Genomic DNA, 25600 nt, shown 5'->3' on the forward strand with positions numbered 1-25600 from the left:
AAAACAAATTCATAAAGTTCAAGAATGCTCACCACCAGGAGCGATGCCCGTTTGTATTGTATGCCGACTTTGAATGCCTCTTTGTTCCTTTAACGCACTGTGAAGGTCACTCTACGGCCTCACACACCATATTTACAGGGAAACACATACCATATGCAACAGTGTAACAAATTGTATCGTCCTATGATTCCAGCCTTAACCGTTATAGATCTTATAATGGGGATAATCCTGTGGTTTGGCTGCTCACTGAGCTGGAAAACCTTTCATGGGAGGTTGATAAGCTTTACAGCAACAACGTTCCCATGACCAAATTGAAGGATGCTGAAGAATTGTACAATAACGCGGTTGACTGCCGTATTTGTGGGCTGCCATTAGACAGAAAAGCGGAAACTCCTCGTAGGGACCTTTGTCATCTTATGGGGAAGTTCCGTGGAGCCGCTCACAAGTGCAATATCAAGTATTAGCTACCAAACACATACCCTTTTTCTTCAACAATTTAAGTGGGTATGACGCTCACTTTCTAGTTGAGCATTTATCTGATTTCGGTTTGGCGATAGGTCAGTGTCTTACCTGAGAGCGTCGAGAAATACATTTCATTCTCTAAATGAATGACGCCAGGAATTATGGTCCTCTTCCTTGATACGCTACATTTTATGAGGCGCCAATCCAGAAACTCGTTGAAACTCTACCTCGGGAGGATCGTGTATCACTTGAGCTACATTTCCCCTGACGAGGAAAGTTTCAACGTGTGATTAGGATGGGGGTTTTCCCACGCGAGTATGTAGATAGTATGGCGAAACTCAATGAACCAGGCTCCCCGACATAACTGCATTCCCCAGCAACCTTACAGGCGATGCCATAATGGATGCAGAGTATGAGCATGCCATGAATATCTGGTGGGAATTCAACATCTCCACTTTAGGAGTGTACATACAGCTTTACATGGACACGGAGGTGCACTTGCTTGCAGACGTTGTTGAAGAATTCTGGAGTCTATGGATGGCTACATATTCTCTGGATCCTGCCATTTATTACACGGCACCGGGATCGTCTTGGGATGCAATGCTCACAGAAACGATGTGCAGCATTGAATTATTGACCGACACTGACATGCTTCTTGTTTTTTGAGCGTGGGATCCGTGGAGGACTTTGCGAATGTGTCCATAGGCAAGCAAAGGCAAATAACCCGTAGATGAGAGAGGTTCAATGCATCCCTTGATTCGAGTTACATAATATACCTGGACATAAATATATTATATGGGCACGCTATGCAACAATCACTGCTGATTGGTGAGTTTCGATGGGTGCCTGAAGACAAATGAAAGGGATTAGGTGGAAAAATCATGGGGGGATGGCAGCTGACTCTGATGTAGGGTATATGTGGTTGAGGTAGAACTCACATACCCTATTAGTTTGCATGATGTGCACGCCGATTTGACGTTGTGCCCAGAGCCACTAGTTCCACGAGGCAACTCCATGCCAAAACTGACGACAATGCACGGGAATAAGTGGAAATACATTATTCATTATCATAATCTCCAGCAGTGTCTCAGGTTGGGTATGGAGCTGGTTAGAATCACCCAGGCTATCTCCTTCAAGCAGTCCCCATGGTTGAAGGAGTATATTGATCTGAATACGAGACAGAGAGCTTCCACGAAATGTGACTTTGAGAAAGATTTTTACAACTTAAAGAAAACATCGATTTTCGTAAAACAGCGGGGAATATGGGGGAATTACGTGGAATTTTTATTAGAACTGAATGGTATGCGCACCATGGCCTAAGAAAATGCCTTACCAGACCTAATTTTAAGCAGGTCACCATATGCAATAAGATCTTTGTTGCTGTGGAGATGGCGAAGACTGCAGTAGAGTTTACAAAACCTATATATGTGGGGATGTGCGTACTAGACCTGTCGAAACTCTACATGTGCTGCTTTCATTATGAGTTTGTGAAAACTCATTTTGCAGGTCCTAAATTACTTCATGTGTGTACAGATAGCTCCATCTATTGGGTGAAGAACTGTGAACCATACGAAGTAATGAGGTACCATAGTAAAGAATTCGACACATCCTCTTACACGACCGATAATCCTTATGACATTATTCCACAGAAAGACAACGTTATCGGTCTTATGAAGGCGAATGGATGGCCAATTGTGGAGTTTGTAGATCTACACTGAAAAACGTATGTGTATCACACATTGGAAGGTGCCACCCAGAGGCGGGCAAAGGGTGCGCGTCATATGGCATCGAGAACCCTCTCTATCGAAGACTATTTGAAGTGCTTGTGCAGTGGTGTTCACGGTGCTGCACCACAGCTGCCGCATATGGTACGGCAGACCAACATTCGATCGAGAGGACACGAGGTGTACACTGTCCTGCAGTCTAAAATTGTTCTGTCACCTCATGACAATAAAAGGGTCATTTGTGATGACGGGATTGGTACTCTCCCATACTCATACCACTCACTTGTAGCGAGAGAAGGTGTGGGGAACTCTGGGTGAGAGTGAGAGAATGAAAGAGAGAGAGAGAGAGAGAGAGAGAGTCTGCAGAGTAGTAGTATGACCCATTTATCATAGTGTAATTAATTTTGTGCATCTGTGTGTGTGTGTGTGTGTGTGTGTGTGTGTGTGTGTGTGTGTGTGTGATATAAATATTTATGTGTACTACGTAAACTTGTATATATATACATAGAGACCATGTGTGCATAAAAAAAGAAAAAATATATATGTATGCACACGAGGTATGTGAAAGAAAGAAAAAGCATAAGAAATATTAAAAAGTGTGAACAGAACAAATATTTATATATTTAACTATTCATATGCAATGTATGTGTAGCTTGTAAATATTAAACTATTAAAAAGTCTAAACAGAAGAAATATTTATATATTTAATTATTCAAACGCAATGTATGTGTAGCCTGTAAATATAATATTTACACACCATGTGCGACTTGTAAATAGAGTTGCTTTTAAGTTTTTCACCTGCCACTAGTCATCCAAGTCAGAATAGTTTTTAAGTGTATATACACTCCTGGAAATTGAAATAAGAACACCGTGAATTCATTGTCCCAGGAAGGGGAAACTTTATTGGCACATTCCTGGGGTCAGATACATCACATGATCACACTGACAGAACCACAGGCACATAGACACAGGCAACAGAGCATGCACAATGTCGGCACTAGTACAGTGTATATCCACTTTTCGCAGCAATGCAGGCTGCTATTCTCCCATGGAGACGATCGTAGAGATGCTGGATGTAGTCCTGTGGAACGGCTTGCCATGCCATTTCCACCTGGCGCCTCAGTTGGGCCAGCGTTCGTGCTGGACGTGCAGACCGCGTGAGACGACGCTTCATCCAGTCCCAAACATGCTCAATGGGGGACAGATCCGGAGATCTTGCTGGCCAGGGTAGTTGACTTACACCTTCTAGAGCACGTTGGGTGGCACGGGATACATGCGGACGTGCATTGTCCTGTTGGAACAGCAAGTTCCCTAGCCGGTCTAGGAATGGTAGAACAATGGGTTCGATGACGGTTTGGATGTACCGTGCACTATTCAGTGTCCCCTCGACGATCACCAGTGGTGTACGGCCAGTGTAGGAGATCGCTCCCCACACCATGATGCCGGGTGTTGGCCCTGTGTGCCTCGGACGTCTGCAGTCCTCATTGTGGCGCTCACCGGCACGGCGCCAAACACGCATACGACCATCATTGGCCCCAAGGCAGAAGCGACTCTCATCGCTGAAGACGACACGTCTCCATTCGTCCCTCCATTCACGCCTGTCGCGGCACCACTGGAGGCGGGCTGCACGATGTTGGGGCGTGAGCGGAAGACGGCCTAACGGTGTGCGGGACCGTAGCCCAGCTTCATGGAGACGGTTGCGAATGGTCCTCACCGATACCCCAGGAGCAACAGTGTCCCTAATTTGCTGGGAAGTGGCGGTGCGGTCCCCTACGGCACTGCGTAGGATCCTACGGTCTTGGCGTGCATCCGTGCGTCGCTGCGGTCCGGTCCCAGGTCGACGGGCACGTGCACCTTCCGCCGACCACTGGCGGCAACATCGATGTACTGTGGAGACCTCACGCCCCACGTGTTGGGCAATTCGGCGGTACGTCCACCCGGCCTCCCGCATGCCCACTATACGCCCTCGCTCAAAGTCCGTCAACTGCACATACGGTTCACGTCCACAATGTCGCGGCATGCTACCAGTGTTAAAGACTGCGATGGAGCTCCGTATGCCACGGCAAACTGGCTGACACTGACGGCGGCGGTGCACAAATGCTGCGCAGCTAGCGCCATTCGACGGCCAACACCGCGGTTCCTGGTGTGTCCGCTGTGCCGTGCGTGTGATCATTGCTTGTACAGCCCTCTCGCAGTGTCCGGAGCAAGTATGGTGGGTCTGACACACCGGTGTGTGTATATCTGTATAGTTCACAGTCCATCAGAATTGTTACCGTGAAAACCTTTGCTATTTGAGCTGTTGAAATTAGATTCTAAGCGTGCACAGTCCATCAGTGTCATTGTAAAAGCTATGCTACCGGGGCTGTGGAATTTAGTCATAGTAAAGAAAGTATCTCCACATTATTTTTAGCATAGATTTATAAAAATGTTTCTGGCCAGTGTTACTATTGTAGCATGTAAGTTAAAAGTATTTCTGCATTGGAATACCACAGTCAGTTTATACCTCAAGAATACTATATTGTACATCAAAAACTACATTGTACCTCAAGAATTACATTGTACCTCAAGAACTACGTTGTATTTGTTGAACTGAATAAACAAAGAATCAGAATTCGTCACCTTATGTCTTCGTTGTCATTATTTACCTCAAAAGTGTATCCCCTGTTGCATCATGTATGTATAGGTATATAAAGTCTGTGCAGGTCACAAATGACATTAGTTTGCTGAAGATGAGTGATATTAAGGAGGTGAAGTTTAAGATGGAAGATAACAAAATATATAGAATGGTTGCATGGAATTACACCTATCATGCAGCACGAATTGGGTTATGGGAGTAGGAGGCATGTGAATGTGTCAACTTCTGAGGATATATGGCAGACATGTGTAAAATTATATCTCCTGATCTTGAAGAAAACCACATGCATAGCATGTGGTTAAGGCTGTACACTGTGATAGTGGGATCAGGGTTGAAAAAAAAAAAGAACACAGAAGTTGTGAGGTACAAATTCATTTATTTCCCATCCAACTTAAAAGTAATTTTACATTTTCAGAAGCAACACAGCAACATTATCTTCACACATCTTCTTCTTCTTCTTCTTCTTGAGTTGAGGTCAAGAAAGACACCCACATAATTCCAGGTCTTGTATAGCAGCAAACTTAAAAATTCGATGTATCGATGACATCTTCTCCTTCCCCTTCAAGTAGATGACGGTATCCGTGTCGTTGAATAATTGAAGTGACGTCACCATATCTTTATAGGGTATGCCAGTATCATCCCAGTGAATTCCATGGTAATGAAATGAAATGATCGTATGCCATTTCTTGGCTGGTATATCCCCTTCGGGGTTAGGCCACAATAATGCAATTCTTTTTAGTTATCGCCACTTTGGCGACATGGGTGTTAATGATAATGATTATCAATGACACCCAACACCCAGTCCCCTTCCGGGAATCGAACCCGCGCCCCCTTGCGTGGCATGTGTTACCGCTATCGTTGTGCAACGGAGGCAGACAGTTCCATGGTAGAAATGTGTTAACAACTTTGCACTCTTCCATGTCTTAGCACACTTCGCATACTTGAAAGACATTGGTGATCCAATGTTTGCTGGTAATGTCTCTGTTATTGCTGCATCTTCTCTGTCTGCTACAAATTCAAAATCTTTAAAAATGAACTGTCTACGCTCACCATAGTAGAAACCCTGAGTGTCTGCAATGATGTTCACACCTTGAGATGCCAATGTGAAATGCTCTAGGTACGGTGCACCACCTGTTTGTTTATACATCTCGTTGCACAACACTGGTGAGCGGGCAGTAGTCGATAACAGGTCATGTAGAACTAAACCATACGCAACAGTGTGTTCTGGGAAATTTGTCGAAGATTCAAATTCAGTTCACATATGTATAGGTCCTGACTTAATTATTTTATTCTGTTTCGAGCAGTCTATTACGATGATCGGTGACAGCTCCTTGAACTTCCATGGACTGAGTAGACACCATCCTCCTTCTTCTTCAGCACTTTCATAGTAAGAAGCACGAAACCTTGCATACATGTTATTTGCTGGACAGTACACATTTTAACTATATATGAAGGTAGTATCTGTTCCTGAAAGAACAAATATCACTGATGACCTGCAGCTTCTCTAGAATGAAATGATAATTAAATCTACACCCTAGCTGCAAATAGGCGTCGTTATACATCACTGGGGACATGTTGAAAATGTGTGCCCCAACCGGGACTCGAATCCCTGGTCGGGGCACACATTTTCACCTGTCGCCATTGATATATATCAATGCCTGTCAGCAGCTGCAGGTATTAATACATAATTCTAATTTTGCTTTCACTGAATGTTGTATATGTAACATTCTTTACACCGTAATAGCTGGTACTAGGGGTGGAGCAGTGTTTTTGAGAATACAAAAACATTTTCAAATCAGACTCCATCTACATGTATTGGCAGTGTCATAAGGACAGTAGTCTTGTCTCTTGGATGGACCTACAATAATTGCTCGTATATTATCAGAAAGGAGAATTCCGTTCATCTTCTTATTCAGGTCTTCTTTTTCATCTTCACAGGACCAGTCACTGACAACAAAGCCCTTGATAGCTCTATAACTTAAACGACTGAGCTACATAGGCTACACAGCGAAATCAGCTGTATATATATTTTAACCCAAGAAGAGTAATTCGATCATTAATTTTGTCAATAACTGATAAGGCGATGTTTGGGGTAATTGTCTGCTGCTGCTGCTGCACCATTAGAGGTGTAGCATTGAAAGATAATGATATTAGTAAGCGTGATACTTGGATTATAATGAGAGAGGTATGAAATAAAACACAAACGTCGTTTGAGATTACATATACATACATTATTTATTTAAATATCATATACAGAATGTAGTATTTTAGAACATCATCAGAATCTTTCTTTATCTTCCTCTTCTTCGCCGCACCTGTACAGTATTTCCCACACAAAGCTTTTTGATATGCAATAAATTCTGCGTGTATCTCCCTCAAGCCAATGGATACCTCACAGTACTCGGGTTTTTCATATGCACATTTAATCTGTTTCTCTTATAGTCCAGCGTTCATGTGAACACGTAGGAAGTTTACAACATCGTTGTATGCAGAGTCTATCCTCGGCAACCAATGATTCAATCTCTCTCATGCAAGGCATAGCGCAGTATCCAGATCGTATAAGTTCATAACTGAGGCGTAACATAGATAAACACACTTGTCACCCGATTTCACACATAGTTCACAGTCATCGTACACTGTTGTAATAGACAGTCAAACACGAGTAAGGCTAATGTATGGGGGTGTGGGGGGGTGGAGGGGGGGCGAGTTATGAGTTGGATAAGACTCTGTAGTCATCTGCTGATTGAGGTAGCGCTTTGTACGACATATTTTGCCCCAGTCGAACTCAGAAATTTGCACTTTAGCACCCTTCGATGTTTTTTCAATTTCTATTCTCACATGCAATCCCCATCATGCTGTGCTTCTATACGAATGCTAACACATTTCGTTCCACTGGGAGTAATATTCTATGCAGAACTGAAAAGCATGGGTACACTTGATGCCTTCATATCCACTGCAACTGCCTCTGTGCCAGCACTAGCACAGGGATGTTTTGCTGCTATGGGTCATATGTTGGTGACCAGTAATGAATGTCCTTCATTTTGTTGTTGTTTAGGACCACCAGCAGCGTTCGATTTGTAGGGAGCAGACTGCATGTCCTCATCACACAACTCGATGAGTGGAATGGACAATAACAGCTCATTGTCCAGCTCCAGCAAGTGGGCAATGTGTGGTAAAGAATCCCATGTGGTCGCTACAGGTTTGACATGCTGGAGGTTGTTGCTGCCACGGGTCCAGAGGTCAGTGTAGGTCTCGACAAGATGGCAGCTGAGGTTGCTGCAGGTCCAGATCTGGCAGAGGTCGACATGTGGGAGCTCGACCCTGCAGGCTTGGACCTGTCGAGGCCTACTGCTGAACAAAGAGGACAAAGCGTTACATATGGCCCAAGATGCAAAAACAACTAATAATGATGATAATGCTAATGAGAGACAAAGATTTGATATGTGGTACTTACTTTTTTGCTTCTTCCTGTCGTGCAGGACTGTGCTGGATTGTGACTGCTGTTGATGCTGCATTGTTCTTCTTCTTCTTATGCTGCTGCTGCTGTTGCTGCTGCTGCTAGCTGTCTGAGCGAGACTGAGGTATGAGAGATGCTGAGCCTGCCCTATATCCTCTCCAATGATGTTATCAGAAATCCCATCCTACTGGCCGAAGTCTAACATAAGAGTGGGTTAAGGGTTCCCATTGGTTCCCACCATTTTTACCACAGACCACCATCTTGGATTACATCACAGAAGGGATGATAGCGCTCTCTGATGGCGTTAGTGTGAACTAGGTCAGTTGGACTCTGGACCTCATGGTGAACGCACTGTATGGAGCGACTGCCTATGACAACTCATATTGTTGAAGTAAATACTGCATACTTATGTCCATCCTATCCACCAGCCCAGCACAGGCTGTCCTTTTCCCGCCAATTCCTAGTAAGAGGTGGAGGTCGGATGACTTAGGTTAGTGGAGGTAGCCCAAGTGACCTTACTTCCCACCATTTTCTTAGGTTAGTGAGGTAGCCCAAGTAACTTTTTTCTGACAAAATTTGAACTTCCCACCATTTTGTAGGGGAGGAGAGGAGGTTAGGTTAGTGGAGGTAGCCCAATTGACCTATTTTCACGCCAATGTTTGAACTTCCCATCATGATGTCATTGCGACATTACCATATCTACCGCAGCAATCTTAGATCAGTCGTTTTGAATAAAATTAGCAACAATTCAGAGCGGGTGGTGTCTGTGTTGTTCCTCTACTACCGCCATGTAGGTAACATAGCTTCAAAGGTTTGCCCCCACTCCCATCTCACATTACTTGACTTGAAGCCTCTGTTTCGCTTTAGAGCGACTGTGAGGCTCCAACAGATCATACTGCACAAGAGATTCTATGTAGATGAATGAATAATTTTGTTCTGTGCTGTGTTTACATATGACATATTATCACTTGTGACACAGTTAGTCTTCGTTTGGAAATTAAGACATTAGTTTCAAGCACGCGTCGTTCCGTTATTAGGAGTAAAAAGTACCACATTACGAGCCTGTATTTTATCAGTGCCTTCCAGAAACCGGAAGTCTCTGTCGTAGCTATGTTGGTGGGGTAAGATGGGCCGTAAAAGCACCGGATTTTGGGAAGGCTGTGATAGGAAGGTTAAATAACGCACTTTCAATCAGTGAGCGTGCAGCGGCATACACTATACAGTAGATACACCTCAGGTAAGGATTTGGAGTGCACTGCAGGGGTCCAGCCTACATATTTCCCAAACGTAAAAGTTGCTGGTGCTAGGAATACCTAATCTCACACCGTATACGAAATTTTAGCCATGATTCGTTTACCGTAAGCTAATGAAGGTAACTCTCATATGCCGGCCGGTGTGGCCGTGCGGTTCTAGGCGCTGCAGTCTGGAGCCGAGCGACCGCTACGGCCGCAGGTTCGAATCCTGCCTCGAGCAAGGATGTGTGTGATGTCCTTAGGTTAGTTAGGTTTAATTAGTTCTACGTTCTAGGCGATTGATGACCCCAGAAGTTAAGTCGCATAGTGCTCAGAGCCATTTGAACCATTGTAACTCTTATAGTTGGTATTAACAGATATGACGGTTACATAGACGTCGGAACGGGCACATCTGCAAGAACGAGAACCAGGTTTTCTGTGAACCTCTAGTCTGAAATATTTGATAAACATGCTCTAGAGTCACGTTTTAAGCTAAACTGGAGAAGTTAATTTACGTGTACCACTGTTAAAGATTTACTGAACATTTAGCCTATTGAAGATGCAGCAAATTACACAGTTACTGTGTTAGCACGACTGGTTACATTTGATCTGTTGCGTCCATTGATTCTTTCTCAGGGCATTTCAAGCGTGTGATGTACATTACTATAAAAGCCGCGGTAATTGGCCGACGCAGTGACGTACTCCACCAAATGAAACAGAATATTATTATTACCATGCTCGACAGGGTTGGACAGCTATTGTTCAGAAGGGAACACGCTTCTACCGAGTCTCAGAGAAACTAATTTTGTTTTTCGATCAAGCATTTAACGTAAATGGTAGGTGTAGAGTTATAGATATCAGCTCTCAGAGCCTTAGTAATGTGTCATGTACATAATTCTTAACTACTTGAAAAACGAATAAGTACCTCAATCAAACAAAAACGGGACTATTTACGGTAAGAACATTGAAAATTATGGCTAAGAGTCTGAAACATCAAGTACACATTGCAAACAAGTCTTCTGTGATCGTCGTCAGTGTCGATAAAAACTGTTGAAGTTGGACAACGATTCATACAGTCGTGATACATTACTCAAGCCCCAAAGCGTCTGCTTTTGATATTGTACATATTAACGGAGGCACAAGCTACACTGATCGGTGTGGAGGCGCCTACAAATGATGATAATTTGACTGAATCATTTTGGAAACTAAACTGCATCATTACTAGACAGTAAAACAGCTATAAGTGGATTTTCGATCTGCTTAGAAGCAATCTTTTTCGGGGCATCTAAAGACCCAATGGTTTTATTTAGACTATTTCAGCCATCAATAAAGTGCTTCCGGGTTTTGTGCTGTGACCGAGCGCAGTCTCGAATACTATCGTGAGATTAAATATGATGAGACCAGTATCGTCGTACAAACGCCAGGTCTGTGGGATAGGTAATGAAGGAGTCAACTGAAAAAAGAGATGTTAGAAAACCTATTACATTGGGACAGTGACTTAGTTTAAATCACGCTTGGGATCTGACACTCATTTTTGTAAGCATATGCGTTTCACGGAATATCAGTGCGACACCAGAAAAATAAAAGAACATCAAAGTGCTGGGAGAATTTGCGTTACACGAAATATCAGTGTGATATCAGAAAAACAAAAGAGCATCAAAAGGCTTACTGGGGGTTCGGAATCGAACTCGACTCCAAACAGTGGGGTGAGACGAACAATAGCTCACATTATGGTCAGAGACCAGGCAGAGACAACACGAATTAATAAAACTATCAACACCTGAAGAAGATGGATGGGTCGGTCGTCTAAATATTGTGCATAAAATAGAACAATTTGACAGAGCACTCGGAAGGACACCATCAATCAGCCGCACTAAAAAAGCCTGGCAGCTCTTAAGTGTATCGCTTTTACCTGATCAACAAATGAAAAAAAATGTTGTATTGTGTTCGCCTGCTTAGCTGAGTGGTTACGTGCTTGCCTACCGTGCAGGCTTGCCTACCGCCAGGTTCGATTCCCGGCCGGGTTGGAGATTTTCTCCGCTCGTGGTCTGGGTGTTGTGTTGTCCTCATCATCATTTCATCATCACCATCGGCGCGCAAGTCGCCCAATGTGGCGCAACTAAAGTAAGGCTCGGCGGCCGAACTTCCTCGCATTGGGCCCCCCCGACCGGAAATGCCAAACGATCATTTAATTTTTTATTTTATTTTCTTATATCAATTTATTCTTACTCCACTGTTTCGTAGAAAACTTCACATTTATAAATGAAAAGCGGAAAAAGTCGATGTTCTGCAGTGTTAAGGTATTAGTTAACCAGGTTTAGGCTTATAAGCCTATCATCCAGCTGTAACTCGTCATCGTCATCAGAGAGGATATAGTGATAGAGAAAAACTTTGAAAAAGAGTTTTCTTATTGTGAGGTACGAAACAGGAGGATATGTCGCATTTGACAACGTAATTGTAATATTACTAACCACATTAAAGAGTTAGTGTATACATACAGGGTGGTCCATTGATAGTGACTGGGCCAAATACCTCACGAAATAAGCATCAAACGAAAAAACTACAAAGAACAAAACTCGTCTAGCTCGAAGGGGTAAACCAGATGGTAATATGGTTGGTCCGCTAGATGGCGCTGCAATAGGTCAAACGGATATCAAATGCGTTTTTTTTTTTTTAGTAGGAACATCCATTTTTATTGCATATTCGTGTAGTACGTAAAGAAATATGAATGCTTTAGTTGGACCACTTTTCGCTTTGTGATGGCGCTGTAATAGTACAAACGTATAAGTACGCGGTATCACGTAACATTCCACCAGTGCGGACGGTATTTGCTTCCTGATACATTACCCGTGTTAAAATGGACCGTTTACCAATTGCGGAAAAATTCGATATCGTGTTGATGTATGGCTATTGTGATAAAAATGCCCAACGGGCGTGTGCTATGTATGCTGCTCGGTATCCTGGACGACATCCTACAAGTGTCCGGACCGTTCGCCGGGTAGTTACGTTATTTAAGGAAACAGGAAGTGTTCAGCCACATGTGAAACGTCAACCACAACTTGCAACAAATGATGATGCCCAAGTAGGTGCTTTAGCTACTGTGACGGCTAATCCGCACATCAGTAGCAGACAAACTGCGCGAGAATCGGGAATCTCAAAAACGTCGGTGTTGAGAATGCTACATCAACATCGATTGCACCCGTACCATATTCCTATGCACCAGTAATTGCATTGCGACGACTTTGAACGTCGTGTACAGCTCTGCCACTGGGAACAAGAGAAATTACGGGACGATGACAGATTTTTTGCACGCGTTCAATTTGGCAAAAATGTTCAAATATGTGTGAAATCCTATGGGGCTTAACTGTTCAGGTCATCAGTCCCTTAGCTTACACACTACTTATCCTAAATTATTCTAAGGACAAACACACACACCCATTCCCGAGGGAGGACTCGAACCTTCGCCGGGACCAGCCACACAGTCCATGACTGCAGCGCCTTAGACCGCTCGGCTAATTCCGCGCGGTTTCTATTTAGCGACGAAGCGTCATTCACCAACAGCGGTCACGTAAACGGGCATAATATGCACTACTGGGCAACGGAAAATCCACGCCATGCGGGATTAGCCGAGCGGTCTAAGGCGATGGAGTCATGGAGTGTGCGGCTGGTCCCGGCGGAGGTTCGAGTCATCCCTCGGGCATGGGTGTGTATGTTTGTTCTTAGGATAATTTAGGTTAAGTATTGTGTAAGCTTAGGGACTGATGACCTTAGCAGTTAAGTCCCATAAGATTTCACACACATTTGAACACTTTTTTTTTTTTTTTTTTTTTTTTTAAAATCCGCATGGCTGCGACAAGTGGAACGTCAGCGACCTGGGCGGGTTAATGAATGTGTGGCATTATGGGAGGAAGGATAATTGGCCCCCATTTTATCGACGGCAATCTAAATGGTGTAATGTATGCTGATTTCCTACGTAATGTTCTACGGGTGTTACTACATCATGTTTCACGGCATGACAGAATGGCGAGGTACTTCCAACATGATGGATGGCCGGCACGTAACTCGTGTGCGGTTGAAGCGATATTGAATAGCATATTTCATGACAGATGGGTTGTTCGTCGAAGAACAATGCCATGGCCCGCACCTTCACCGGATCTGACGTCCCCGGATTTCTTTCTGTGGGGAATGTTGAAGGATATTTGCTATCGAGATCCACCGACAACGCCTGACTACATGCGTCAGCGCATTGTCGATGCATGTGCGAACATTACCTAAGGCGGACTACTCGCTGTTGAGAGGAATGTCGTTACACGTATTGCCAAATGCATTTAGGTTGACGGACATCATTTTGAGCTAGCAGCAGTACTACATAAATGCCAGAAGAGTGTACAGTGATAGAAACGGAGAATAACATATATAAAAATTGAAATTAAACTGACAGTCACAATAAAACTACATAAGATACATATGGGACCAGAATATTAGCGATAAAATGTGTGGAATATTCGATTTACATCTGTAGGAACATACTCATTAAAAAATCTCGGCTGCTATGATTTATTATTTTTAATTACATGAGGCACCAAAGAAACTGGTACAGGCATGCGTATTCAAATACAGAGATACGTTAAGAGCCAGAATACAGCGCTGCCGTCGGCAACGTCTTTGTAAGACAACAAATGTTTGGCGCAGTTGTTAGTACGGTTACTGCTGCTACAATGGCAGGTCATCAAGATTTCACTGAGTATCACCAGTGTGCTATACGAGTGGTGGGATACAGCATCACCAAGATTGTGATGAAGTGGGGATTTTCCCGTACGACCATTTCATGAATGTGCCGTGAATATCAGGTATCCGGTAAAATATCAAATTTACAACATCGCTGCGGCCGGAAAAAAGATCCTGAAAGGAAAAGACCAACGACGACTGAAGAGAATCGTTGAATTTCACAAAAGTACAACCCTTCCGCAAATTGCTGCAGATTCCAATGCTGCGCCATCGACAAGTGTCAGCGTGCGAACCATCCAACGAAACATCATCACTGATATGGGCTTCTGCAGCCAAAGGCCTACTCGTGTTCTCTTGACGACTGCACGACAGAAAGGCTTACGCCTCGCCTGGGCCCACCAACACCGACACTGGACTGTTGATCACTGGAAACATGTTGTTGGTCGGACGAGTCTCATTTCAAATCGTATAGAGCGGCTGGACGCATATGGGTGTGGAGACAACCTGATGAATCCATAGACACTGCATGTCAGCGGGGGACTGTTCAGTCTGGTGGAGGCTCTGTAATAATGTGGGGCGCGTGCTGTTGAAATGATATGGGACCACTGACACGTCTAGATTCGACTCAGACAGGTGACCCGTAAGTAAGCATTCTGTCTGATCGCCTGCATTCGTTTATGTCCATTGTGCATTCCGACGGACTTGGACAATTTCAGCAGGGCAATCGACATTGAAAACTTCCAGAACTGCTACAGAGTGGGCCCAGGAACACTCCTCTGAGTGTAAGCACTTCCGATGGCCACTAAACTCAGCAGACATGAACATTATTGATCTTATCTTGTATGTCCCGCAACGTGCTGTTTAGAAGAGATCTCCATCCCCTTGTACTCTTACTAATTTATGAACAGCCCTGCAGGATTCATGGTGTCGATTACCTGCAGCACTACTTCAGACATTAGTGAGTCAATGCCACCTCTGCGTGGTCGCCGAGGCCCTACGCTATATTAGACAGGTGTACCAGTTTCTTTGGCTCTTCAGTATATATTTTCGAAGTAAATGTTTGTGCAAATACCAAAGATCCTATTTTGTTGAAAACCACGCGGCTCTCAGCCGAAGGAATTTCTAAACATTACATTATTTCAACTCTTAATTTATGTTACGTGTCGAAAGGTATGCCTGAAGTGAAGTGCTGCATACACTGTACTTATACTACGCAAAGACTGTCGTGTCCGGTAGATCTCTTCAACTTGACAATCCCGTTTGCCATTGAACCACATTTTCCTTTCCGAAGAATGATAAATGACTATATGCCTTTCTCTTTAATTTAATTCTTCAGGACCGAAGTTAACATAATTGCAGATACTGTAGCATATGTCACTGGATTTTAGAACTGAAGTATTCACTGTACTGTGCATCCCAGAACAAAGACGAATGCGCATCATTACTCTTTATTTTAACTGGCGGTTGTGGGTAAGAGTTTTGCAGTTAAAATAGTTGCAGGTGAGTTGATTAGCGAGAGAAGACGAAAATTGTCATGGAAGGTATTTGGTCCGTCAGACTTTGTTTCAGTAATGTATCAACTTCTGTTGGACCTAGTAACGTGTCCATGACTGTACGCAGATTGCTTTTTTTTTCATTTTTATAAAGTTACAGTTTTTCAGATACGTGCTCCGTTATCCTTTTGGATTGGTCAGAAAGCAATAATTCTGATTTATTTTGGGCTTTTTTCTTGGCTGGCTCTGAGCACTATGGGACTTAACATCTGTGATCATCAGTCCCCTAGAACTTAGAAGTACTTTAACCTAACTAACCTAAGGACATCACACACATCCATGCCCGAGGTAGGAAGCGAACCTGCGACCGTAGCGGTCACGCGGTTCCAGACTGAAGCGCCTAGAAACGCACGGCCACACCAGCCGGCCCCTGCTTTTTTCTTATATGTGCGTTTCTTGACGTTAGATTGACTTGCGAGAAGTGAGCCGTGGCACTCTTGAGATTGCTTCAGTGTTTGTAGTTTTCTTTGTTTGATATCTCGAGCTAGCTTCGAGTGTCTGATTACTAAAGGAACTCTGGCGCAGGTAGTTAAAAGGCCGAGCGACATGGCACGAAGGGAGGTAGTGAGACCAGCGGCTTAGCGCCTTGGAGGGACACACTGAGTGCAGGGGAAAGGAGTGGGCGTGGAGCAGCCGGAGAGTGAACGCAATTTGCTGCCGAGAGTACACGAAGAACCACCCAGCGGACTAGCACTATGCCGCGGCTCTGTATGATATGTGGCGTCGTTGTGCTCTTCCAGGCGGAACGAAGTACACAGTATCTCCGAGTCTGCACTCGGCGTCTCTTATCTTGGATTAGTTCGAAGAGTGGATTGTGGTTCTCGGCAGATGTAACCGCTGTTTGTTCCCCATTGAAGGATACACAGCGGGTCCAGATTGTCTGACAAGCTATTGTCGAAGTGCGTGGAACGCGACTGGCATTGGATGGGCCTGTAAGTGTGCTGATGCCTATGGGAGTGGAATTACTGAACTAACGGCGAAGGACGAAGCGGGAGTTTAATTACTGGTAAACACTTACTCTGTTCTAAACATACGTGTTGCAGTAAACCAGTGTGATGATCACCATCCTGGCTATTAGACACAGAATTTGTTTTTGTTTATGTCATTATTTGGGTGTTCACTCAGTAACGCGACGGAAAGACAGTTCATTAATTTTAAAGAGGACAACGTACCAAGTGATTGAGGTGCTGCTTAGCAACATTTTAATTTTCCAGTTGTTACCGTTGTACCATTTTGTGAATTAACCTGATTTACTGTGTCTAGTAAATTATGGTGTCAGCCATCGGTTTCTGCTGACGTGTTGTTTCTAATTGCTATATTTATTGGGCGCATCTTTTGATTGAAACAATGGTAACGCACATGTTTGTTCTGTCAATTACTTTATTATTTCACTTAATTCTGGGCTGTTTCCCTTATCGCTATGTAAAAAAGGTAGTTTTGTGACTGACTGAATAACTGACTGACTCATCATCGCCCAGCCCAAAGCGCTAGGGACAGAAACTTTAAATTTCGAGTTGTGGACCTTATGCTGGAGGCGACGTTTAAGAAGAGCTTTTCCGAAATTCCAGCCCAAAGGGGGTGAAATAGAGGATGAAGGACAGTTTTGATAAACGTCGCTATTAAGGCAATTTTGAAGCTAGACCTACGAAAGTTGGTATTTGATTATTCGGTCATAAATAAAGACATACGTGTTTCAGAACATTTGAAAATTTAAATCCTTGGGGTGAAATAGTGGGTGAAAGCTTTTTTTTTTTAAAAAATATATCTTTATTAAAGAACTACTAAAGTATTTTTAAAGCCAGATCTAAGATCACTGATATTTCACTTCGCGGTTACAGATAAAAAAAATACACTTTGAGTGTTTCCGGAAAGTGAAGCGCTAAGGGGGTGAAATAGGAGTAAAAACGATTATGAAAATATTTCATTGCGAAAGCATTTTTAATGATAAATATTTGAAAATTGGTGTTTGGATTCTCGGTTAGAGATGGAAGAACCAAATGTTTCTTTGTTCTTGGAAATTCTACCCCTAAGTGGGAGAAACAGGGTCAAACTGATTCACTGACTCATTACCGCCCAGCCCAAACCATCAAGATGTAAAACTTCTTAAAGTTAGGAGACGGTGACGCTCTTACACTGTAGACATCATTTAAGAAGGGAATCTCCAAAATTCCACTCCTAAGGGGGTGAAATACGGAATGAAAGGCTCTTTAAAAGTATGTCACTATTATGGGAATGTTGAAGCTAGAACTACGAAAACTTATATTTGGTTTCTCAGTCAGAAAATAAAAAGTACGTATTTCAGAATTTTTGGAAATTCAACAACTAAGGAAGGCAAAATAGAGGGTGAAAGGCTTTTTGAAACTAAATAGTTGCTAAAGAACTACTATAGGATTTTTGAGGCTATAGCCATGAAAACTAGTGTTTGACTTGTCGCCTATAAATCAGAAGAATATGTGTTTCAGTGTTTCTAGAAATTATCTCCCTAGGGGAGTGCAATAGGCGATGGAAATTTCATTACATTACATAAAAAATTTTTCATGCTAAACTTATTAAAATTGGTATTTCACTTCTCGGTTAGATATATAGAAATATGTGTTGAAAGCTGTTATGGAAATACCTGCACAAGAAAGGCCATGATTAAAAGAAAATTTGACCTGCTGCTACCAGAATGATTGTTTGGTCAGACGTACATTGGGAAAATACTGAACTTACATAGCTGTAATTAGTGTGGAAAGCTTAAAAAGTGTTGCAATTTGTAAACAACTTAACAATTCGATTAAATAAAAAGATGTCTGCAGGTCATACAGTCCACGCGAGTGAAGCAGCGGACGCTAAAGTAGTCAATTAATAAACATTTTTGGTGACTTAAATTCTTCGATTGAAATGAAATGAAATAATAAGCAGGTAATTATGCCAGTCCCTGGTGGTTTTAAGTTTTAAAAGGATACATGCTCATTCAGTTTTCCGGGTTATCATCAATGCTTAAAAGCTTTTATGAAGGTGGGAACTTCAATAGTGGCAACTATTTATTTACAGAAACTTCCTGGCAGATTAAAACTGTGTGCCCGACCGAGACTCGAAATCGGGACCTTTGCCTTTCGCGGGCAAGTGCTCTACAGCTCGTACAAAATAGATACGTGTTTCAAATTAGTCATCAGAAATGTGTACAACCCGTTGCCAGCGATGTGCAAGTCATAGGATACTCTTAGCAGCGCCAGTTGTGTTGACAGTTCGAGCGACGCGGCCTATTGCCTGACCAATTTGTAGGAGTACTGAAGCGATTGCCGTGAACTGTTTCCTTCAGTTGACAAATCGAGTTTAACTCAGGAGGACTTAAGTCACGGGAGTGCAGTAGGTGGGTAGCAATTAGCAGCCCTATCAGTCAAACAAATCAGTAACAGCTTGCATTGTACTTGTTTGAGCCCTGTCCTGTAAAATGATGATCAAGTCCTGCAGGAAGTGTCATGACTTCTGTCTCTATGCGGTTCGTTTTTGGAACACATCCTACGACAAGCTTAGAGACAGAAGTGATGACCCTTTCTGCAGGACCTGACCATAATTTTGCAGGACAATGCTCAAGCAAATACAATGTAGGCTGTTACTGATTTGTTTGAGTGATGGGGCTGCTAATTGCTACACCACCTACTGCACTCCCCTGACCTAAGCCCTCGTGCCGCATGGGGTAGCCGCGTGCTCTAGGGCTCATAGCACAGTTCGTGCGGCTCCCCCCGTCGGAGGTTCGAGTCCTCCCTCGGGCATTGGTGTGTGTGTGTTGTCCTTCATTAAGTTAGTTTGTTGTTGTTGTGGTCTTCAGTCCTGAGACTGGTTTGATGCAGCTCTCCATGCTACTCTATCCTGTGCAAGCTTCTTCATCTCCCAGTACCTACTGCGACCTACATCCTTCTGAATCTGCTTAGTGTATTCATCTCTTGGTCTCCCTCTACGATTTTTACCCTCCACGCTGCCCTCCAATGCTAAATTTGTGATCCCTTGATGCCTCAAAACATGTCCTACCAACCGATCCCTTCTTCTAGTCAAGTTGTGCCACAAACTTCTCTTCTCCCCAATCCTATTCAATACCTCCTCATTAGTTACGTGATCTACCCACCTTATCTTCAGCATTCTTCTGTAGCACCACATTTCGAAAGCTTCTATTCTCTTCTTGTCCAAACTGGTTATCGTCCATGTTTCTCTTCCATACATGGCTACACTCCATACAAATAATTTCAGAAACGACTTCCTGACACTTAAATCTATACTCGATGTTAACAAATTTCTCCTCTTCAGAAACGATTTCCTTGCCATTGCCAGTCTACATTTTATATCCTCTCTACTTCGACCATCATCAGTTATTTTAATCCCTAAATAGCAAAACTCCTTTACTACTTCAAGTGTCTCATTTCCTAATCTAATCCCCTTAGCATCACCCGATTTAATTTGACTACATTCCATTATCCTCGTTTTGCTTTTGTTGATGTTCATCTTATATCCTCCTTTCAAGACACTGTCCATTCCGTTCAACTGCTCTTCCAAGTCCTTTGCTGTCTCTGACAGAATTACAATATCATCGGCGAACCTCAAAGTTTTTACTTCTTCTCCATGAATTTTAATACCTACTCCGAATTTTTCTTTTGTTTCCTTTACTGCTTGCTCAATATACAGATTGAATAACATCGGGGAGAGGCAGCAACCCTGTCTCACTCCTTTCCCAACCACTGCTTCCCTTTCATGCCACTCTTATAACTGCCATCTGGTTTCTGTACAAACTGTAAATAGCCTTTCGCTCCCTGTATTTTACCCCTGCCACCTTCAGAATTTAAAAGAGAGTATTCCAGTTAACGTTGTCAAAAGCTTTCTCTAAGTCTACAAATGCTAGAAACGTAGGTTTGCCTTTTCTTAATCTTTCTTCTAAGATAAGTCGTAAGGTTAGTATTGCCTCACGTGTTCCAACATTTCTACGGAATCCAAACTGATCTACCCCGAGGTCCGCTTCTACCAGTTTTTCCATTCGTCTGTAAAGAATTCGCGTTAGTATTTTGCAGCTGTGACTTATGAAACTGATGGTTCGGTAATTTTCACATCTGTCAACACCTGCTTTCCTTGGGATTGGAATTATTATATTCTTCTTGAAGTCTGTGGGTATTTCGCCTGTCACATACATCTTGCTCACCAGATGGTAGAGTTTTGTCATGACTGGCTCTCCCAAGGCCATCAGTAGTTCTAATGGAATGTTGTCTACTCCCGGGGCCTTGTTTCGACTCAGGTCTTTCAGTGCTCTGTCAAACTCTTCACGCAGTATCTTATCTCCCATTTCATCTTCATCTACATCCTCTTCCATTTCCATAATATTGTCCTCAAGTACATCGCCCTTGTATAAACCCTTTATATACTCCTTCCACCTTTCTGCCTTCCCTTCTTTGCTTAGAACTGGGTTGCCATCTGAGCTCATGATATTCATACAAGTGGTTCTCTTCTCTCCAAAGGTATCTTTAATTTTCCTGTAGGCAGTATCTATCTTAGTTTAAGGTAGATTAAGTAGTGTGTATGCCTAGGGACCGATGACCTCAGTAGTTTGGTCCCACAGAAACTTACAAAAAAAAAAAAAAAAAAAAAAAAAAAAGCTTTTGTGAGTTCAACTCGATTTCTAAACTGAGGGAAAGACTTCACGGCATTCGCTTCAGAACTGCTACAAATTCGTCGGGAAATAGATCGCGCCAGTTGAACTGTCAATACAACTGGCATTGCTAAGAGTATCCTACGACTTCCACATCGCTGGTAACGAGTTATAAACAATGCTGGTGACTACTTTGAAGGTCAGTAACACTTTGAAACGAGCTGTAATTAATAGTTGCCACTATTAGAGTTCCAACTCTCGTATGTTTCAGGAGCCGATGCTATGTGGTGAAATGTGTATGTAGTATTAAATTGACATGAGGCCCAACTGGCAACCATGTAGGTGGCGTGTAGCCGTACAAGCGATGTGAGTAAGTGGTTTAATCTAGAGTTAGTGCTACCATGTAGAGGGCCCCATTTTGGATATGACGTTGCCTACTTCCACTTACCGTCAAACTGGTTGGCCTAGTTTTAAGGTTTTGTTGCTTATCTTTCAAGTGATTTTATTCTTTTACATTTTGATCCGTCGTTCTGATTTTTTTTTAAATTTGTTATAATGGTTTACTTAAGGAATTGTAAAGTTACGAAAACTTTTGATGTTGTCATTTAAATTTGTAAAGGTTGAACCAAGTGTCCTGATTTTGAAACTTCCTGGCAGATTAAAACTGTGTGCCGGACCGAGACTCGAATTCGGGACCTTTGCCTTTCGCGGGCAAGTGCTTTACCCTCTGAGCTACCCAAGCACGACTCACGGCCCATTGGAAGGTAGGAGACGAGGTACTGGCAGAAGTAAAGCTGTGGGGACGGGGTGTGTGTCGTGATTGGGTAGCTCAGATGCTAGAGCACTTGCCCATGAAAGGCAAAGGTCCCGAGTTCGAGTCTCGGTCCCACACACAGGTTTAATCTGAGAGGAAGTTTCATATCAGCGCATACTCCGCTGCTGAGTGGAAATTTCTTTCTATCCTGATTTTATAATAAAGATTAATGAATGCATTGCCTGAATTACCAGAGACTTCATGAAGTTTTCATACTGAAATTCATGGTCTTTGGTGTTTGGTACAGTAAATAAGCTATTTTATGTTAGTAACTAACATTTGTGGTCTCAGCACCTGTACTACTCAACGAGGTTAGAAACGTCCGTTTGGTCCAAACTGATCAAAATTTGTGTGGCTCTGAGCACTATGGGACTTAACTACTGTGGTCATCAGTCCCCTAGAACTTAGAACTACTTAAACCTAACTAACCTAAGGACATCACACACATCCATGCCCGAGGCAGGATTCGAACCTGCGACCGTAGCAGTCGCGCGGTTCCGGACTGCGCGCCTAGAACCGCTAGACCACCGCGGCCGGCAAAATTTGTGTACTTGAAATTTTGTTAAAAATGTATCCTGAAGATAGGGTACTAAGAAGGTACATCTCAACAGTCAGATTTCTAATAGACAGTTGCATAAAATTTACAGTGAGGAACGTGTAATCCTGATTCATTATGGGCTATATAGTGATTACAAGCAAATAGCATTAGAGTGAGTGTCCAATGTAGTCCGCGCTGGGGGTTGTGGAGCACAGAAGGGCGTGGGTACTCACAGAGGGGTGTGGGGTGCGACCAGACGCCGGTCTCGGTGCAGACGAGGCTGGCCTCGCCGATCAGCTGGTGGCGGTCGTCGCAGAGGAACTGCACGGCCGAGCCCACGCGGTAGCGCTCCTCGCCGGCCACGATACGACCGTGCAGCGGCGCCGGTGGCGGCGGACACAGCACGGCTGCGGCAGACATGACGAGGCAAGTCGCGCTCAGTGCTTACTGGCCAGCGTTCTGGAGGAACGCAGGAGACCTGTGGACTACTACCGTACTCGTTCTCGGTACGTCTGGAAAGGAGAGCTGCTTTTTATTACACAGAACTATAATACAGGGTGGTCAATTGATCATGACCTGGCCAAATATCTCACGAAATAGGCGTCAAACGAAAAAACTACAAAGAACGAAACTCTTCTAGCTTGAAGGGGGAAACCAGATGGCGCTATGGTTGGCCCACTAGATGGCGCTTCCATACGTCAAACGGATATCAACTGCTTTTTTAAAAATAGGAACCCTTATTTTTATTACATATTCGTGTGGTACGTAAAGAAATATGAATGTTTCAGTTGGACCACTTTTTTCGCTTTGTGATAGATGGCCTTGTAATAGTCCCAAACATATCGCTCACAATTTTTGACAAACAGTTGGTAAAAGGTAGGTTTTTTAAATTAAAATACGGAACGTAGGTACGTTTGAACATTTTATTTCGGTTGTTCCAATGAGATACATGTACCTTGTGAACTTATCATTTCTGAGAACGGCCGGCCGGTGTGGCCATGCGGTTAAAGGCGCTTCAGTCTGGAACCGCGTGACCGCTACGGTCGCAGGTTCGAATCCTGCCTGGGGCATGGATGTGTGTGATGTCCTTAGGTTAGTTAGGTTTAATTAGTTCTAAGTTCTAGGCGACTGATGACCTCAGAAGTTAAGTCGCATAGTGCTCAGAGCCATTTGAACCATTTCTGAGAACGCATGCTGTTACAGCGTGATTACCTGTAAATACCACATTAATGCAATTAATGCTGAAAATGATGTCCGTCAACCTCACTCCATTAGGCGATACCTGTAACGACCTTCCTCTCAACAACGAGAAGTTCGCCTTCCGTAATGTTCGCACATGCATTGACAATGCGCTGACGCATGTTGTCAGGCGTTGTCGGTGGATCACGATAGCAAATATCCTTCAACATCCCCACAGAAAGAAATCCGAGGACGTCGGATACGGTGAACGTCCGGGCCGTGGTATGGTGCTTCGACGACCAATCCACCTGTCATGAAATATGCCATTCAATACCGCTTCAACCGCACGCGATCTATATGCCGGACATCCATCATGCTGGAAGTACTTCGCCTTTCTGCCATGCAGTGACACACATCGGTAGGAGATTACGTAAGAAATCAGCATACATTACACCATTTAGATTGCCATCGATAAAATGGGGGCCAATTATCCTTCCTCCCATGATGCCGCACCATACATTAACTCCCCAAGGTCGCTGATGTTCCACTTGTCGTAGACATCGTGGATTTTCCATTGCCCAATAGTGCATATTTTGCCGGTTTACATTACCGCTGTTGGTGAATGACGCTTCGTCGCTAAATACAACGCGTGCAAAAAATTTGTCTTCGTCCCGTAATTTCTCTTGTGCGCAGTGGCAGAACTGTACGCGACGTTCTGAGTCGTCGCTATGCAGTTCCTGGTGCACAGAAATATGGTGCGGGTGGAATCGATGTTGCTGTAGCATTCTCAACACCGACGTTTTTGAGATTGGAGATCCTCGCGCAGTTTGTCTGCTACCGATGTGCGGATTAGCCGCGACAACATCTAAAACACCTACTTGGGCATCATCATTTGTTGCAGGTCGTGGTTGACGATTCACATGTGGCTGAACACTTACTGTTTCCTTAAATAACGTAACTATCCGGCGAACGGTCCGGATACTTGGATGATGTCGTACAGGAAACCGAGCAGCGCCCATAGCACACGCCCGTTGGGCATTTTGATCACAATAGCCATACATCAACACGACATCGACCTTTTCCGCAATTGGTAAACGGTCCATTTTAACACCGGTAATGTATCGCGAAGCAAATACCGTCAGTAGCGGCGGAATGTTACGTAATACCACGTACTTACATGTTTGTGACTATTACAGCGCCATCTATTACAAATCGAAAAAAGTGGTCCAACTAAAACATTCATATTTCTTTGCGTACTACACGAATATGTAATATAAAGTGGGGGTTCCTATTTTAAAAAAATCGCAGTTGATATCCGTCTGACCTATGGCAGCGCCATCTAGCGGGCCAACCGTACCGCTGTCTGGTTTCCCCTTCAAGCTAGACGAGTTTCGTTCTTTGTAATTTTTTTTCGTTTGTTGCTTATTTCGTGAGATATTTGGCCCAGTCACGATCAATGGACCATCCTGTATACGTGACAGGACAGGACAGGCAAAAATGTAACAGGACATACAGAATGCGCAACTGAACAATATGAGGGAGGCAATCTGCGGTCGGAGAATCCAGGTTAAGGAGATATGGAAGTATAACTTGTCTACCGCTTTGTCTAGCCTTACTGTTTTGCAGCATATTTACAACAAACAACAGTACAAATTTACACTTAG

The 25600-nt window shown here is 43.5% G+C and overlaps 1 protein-coding gene across 1 annotated transcript in view; it reads right to left on the reverse strand.

Annotated features, from left to right (window-relative positions):
- LOC124795808 (locomotion-related protein Hikaru genki-like) overlaps positions 1 to 25600 on the reverse strand; it is a gene marked incomplete at its 5' end in the record, with an annotated part of 321671 nt that overhangs the window by 44631 nt on the left and 251440 nt on the right. The window contains one exon of the mRNA XM_047259889.1: positions 22991 to 23164. Coding sequence (XP_047115845.1) covers positions 22991 to 23164 — 174 coding nt within the window. The remainder of the gene's footprint in view (positions 1 to 22990; positions 23165 to 25600) is intronic.

This window comes from Schistocerca piceifrons, chromosome 4, assembly GCF_021461385.2.
Source record: "Schistocerca piceifrons isolate TAMUIC-IGC-003096 chromosome 4, iqSchPice1.1, whole genome shotgun sequence".
Taxonomy (NCBI): domain Eukaryota; kingdom Metazoa; phylum Arthropoda; class Insecta; order Orthoptera; family Acrididae; genus Schistocerca; species Schistocerca piceifrons.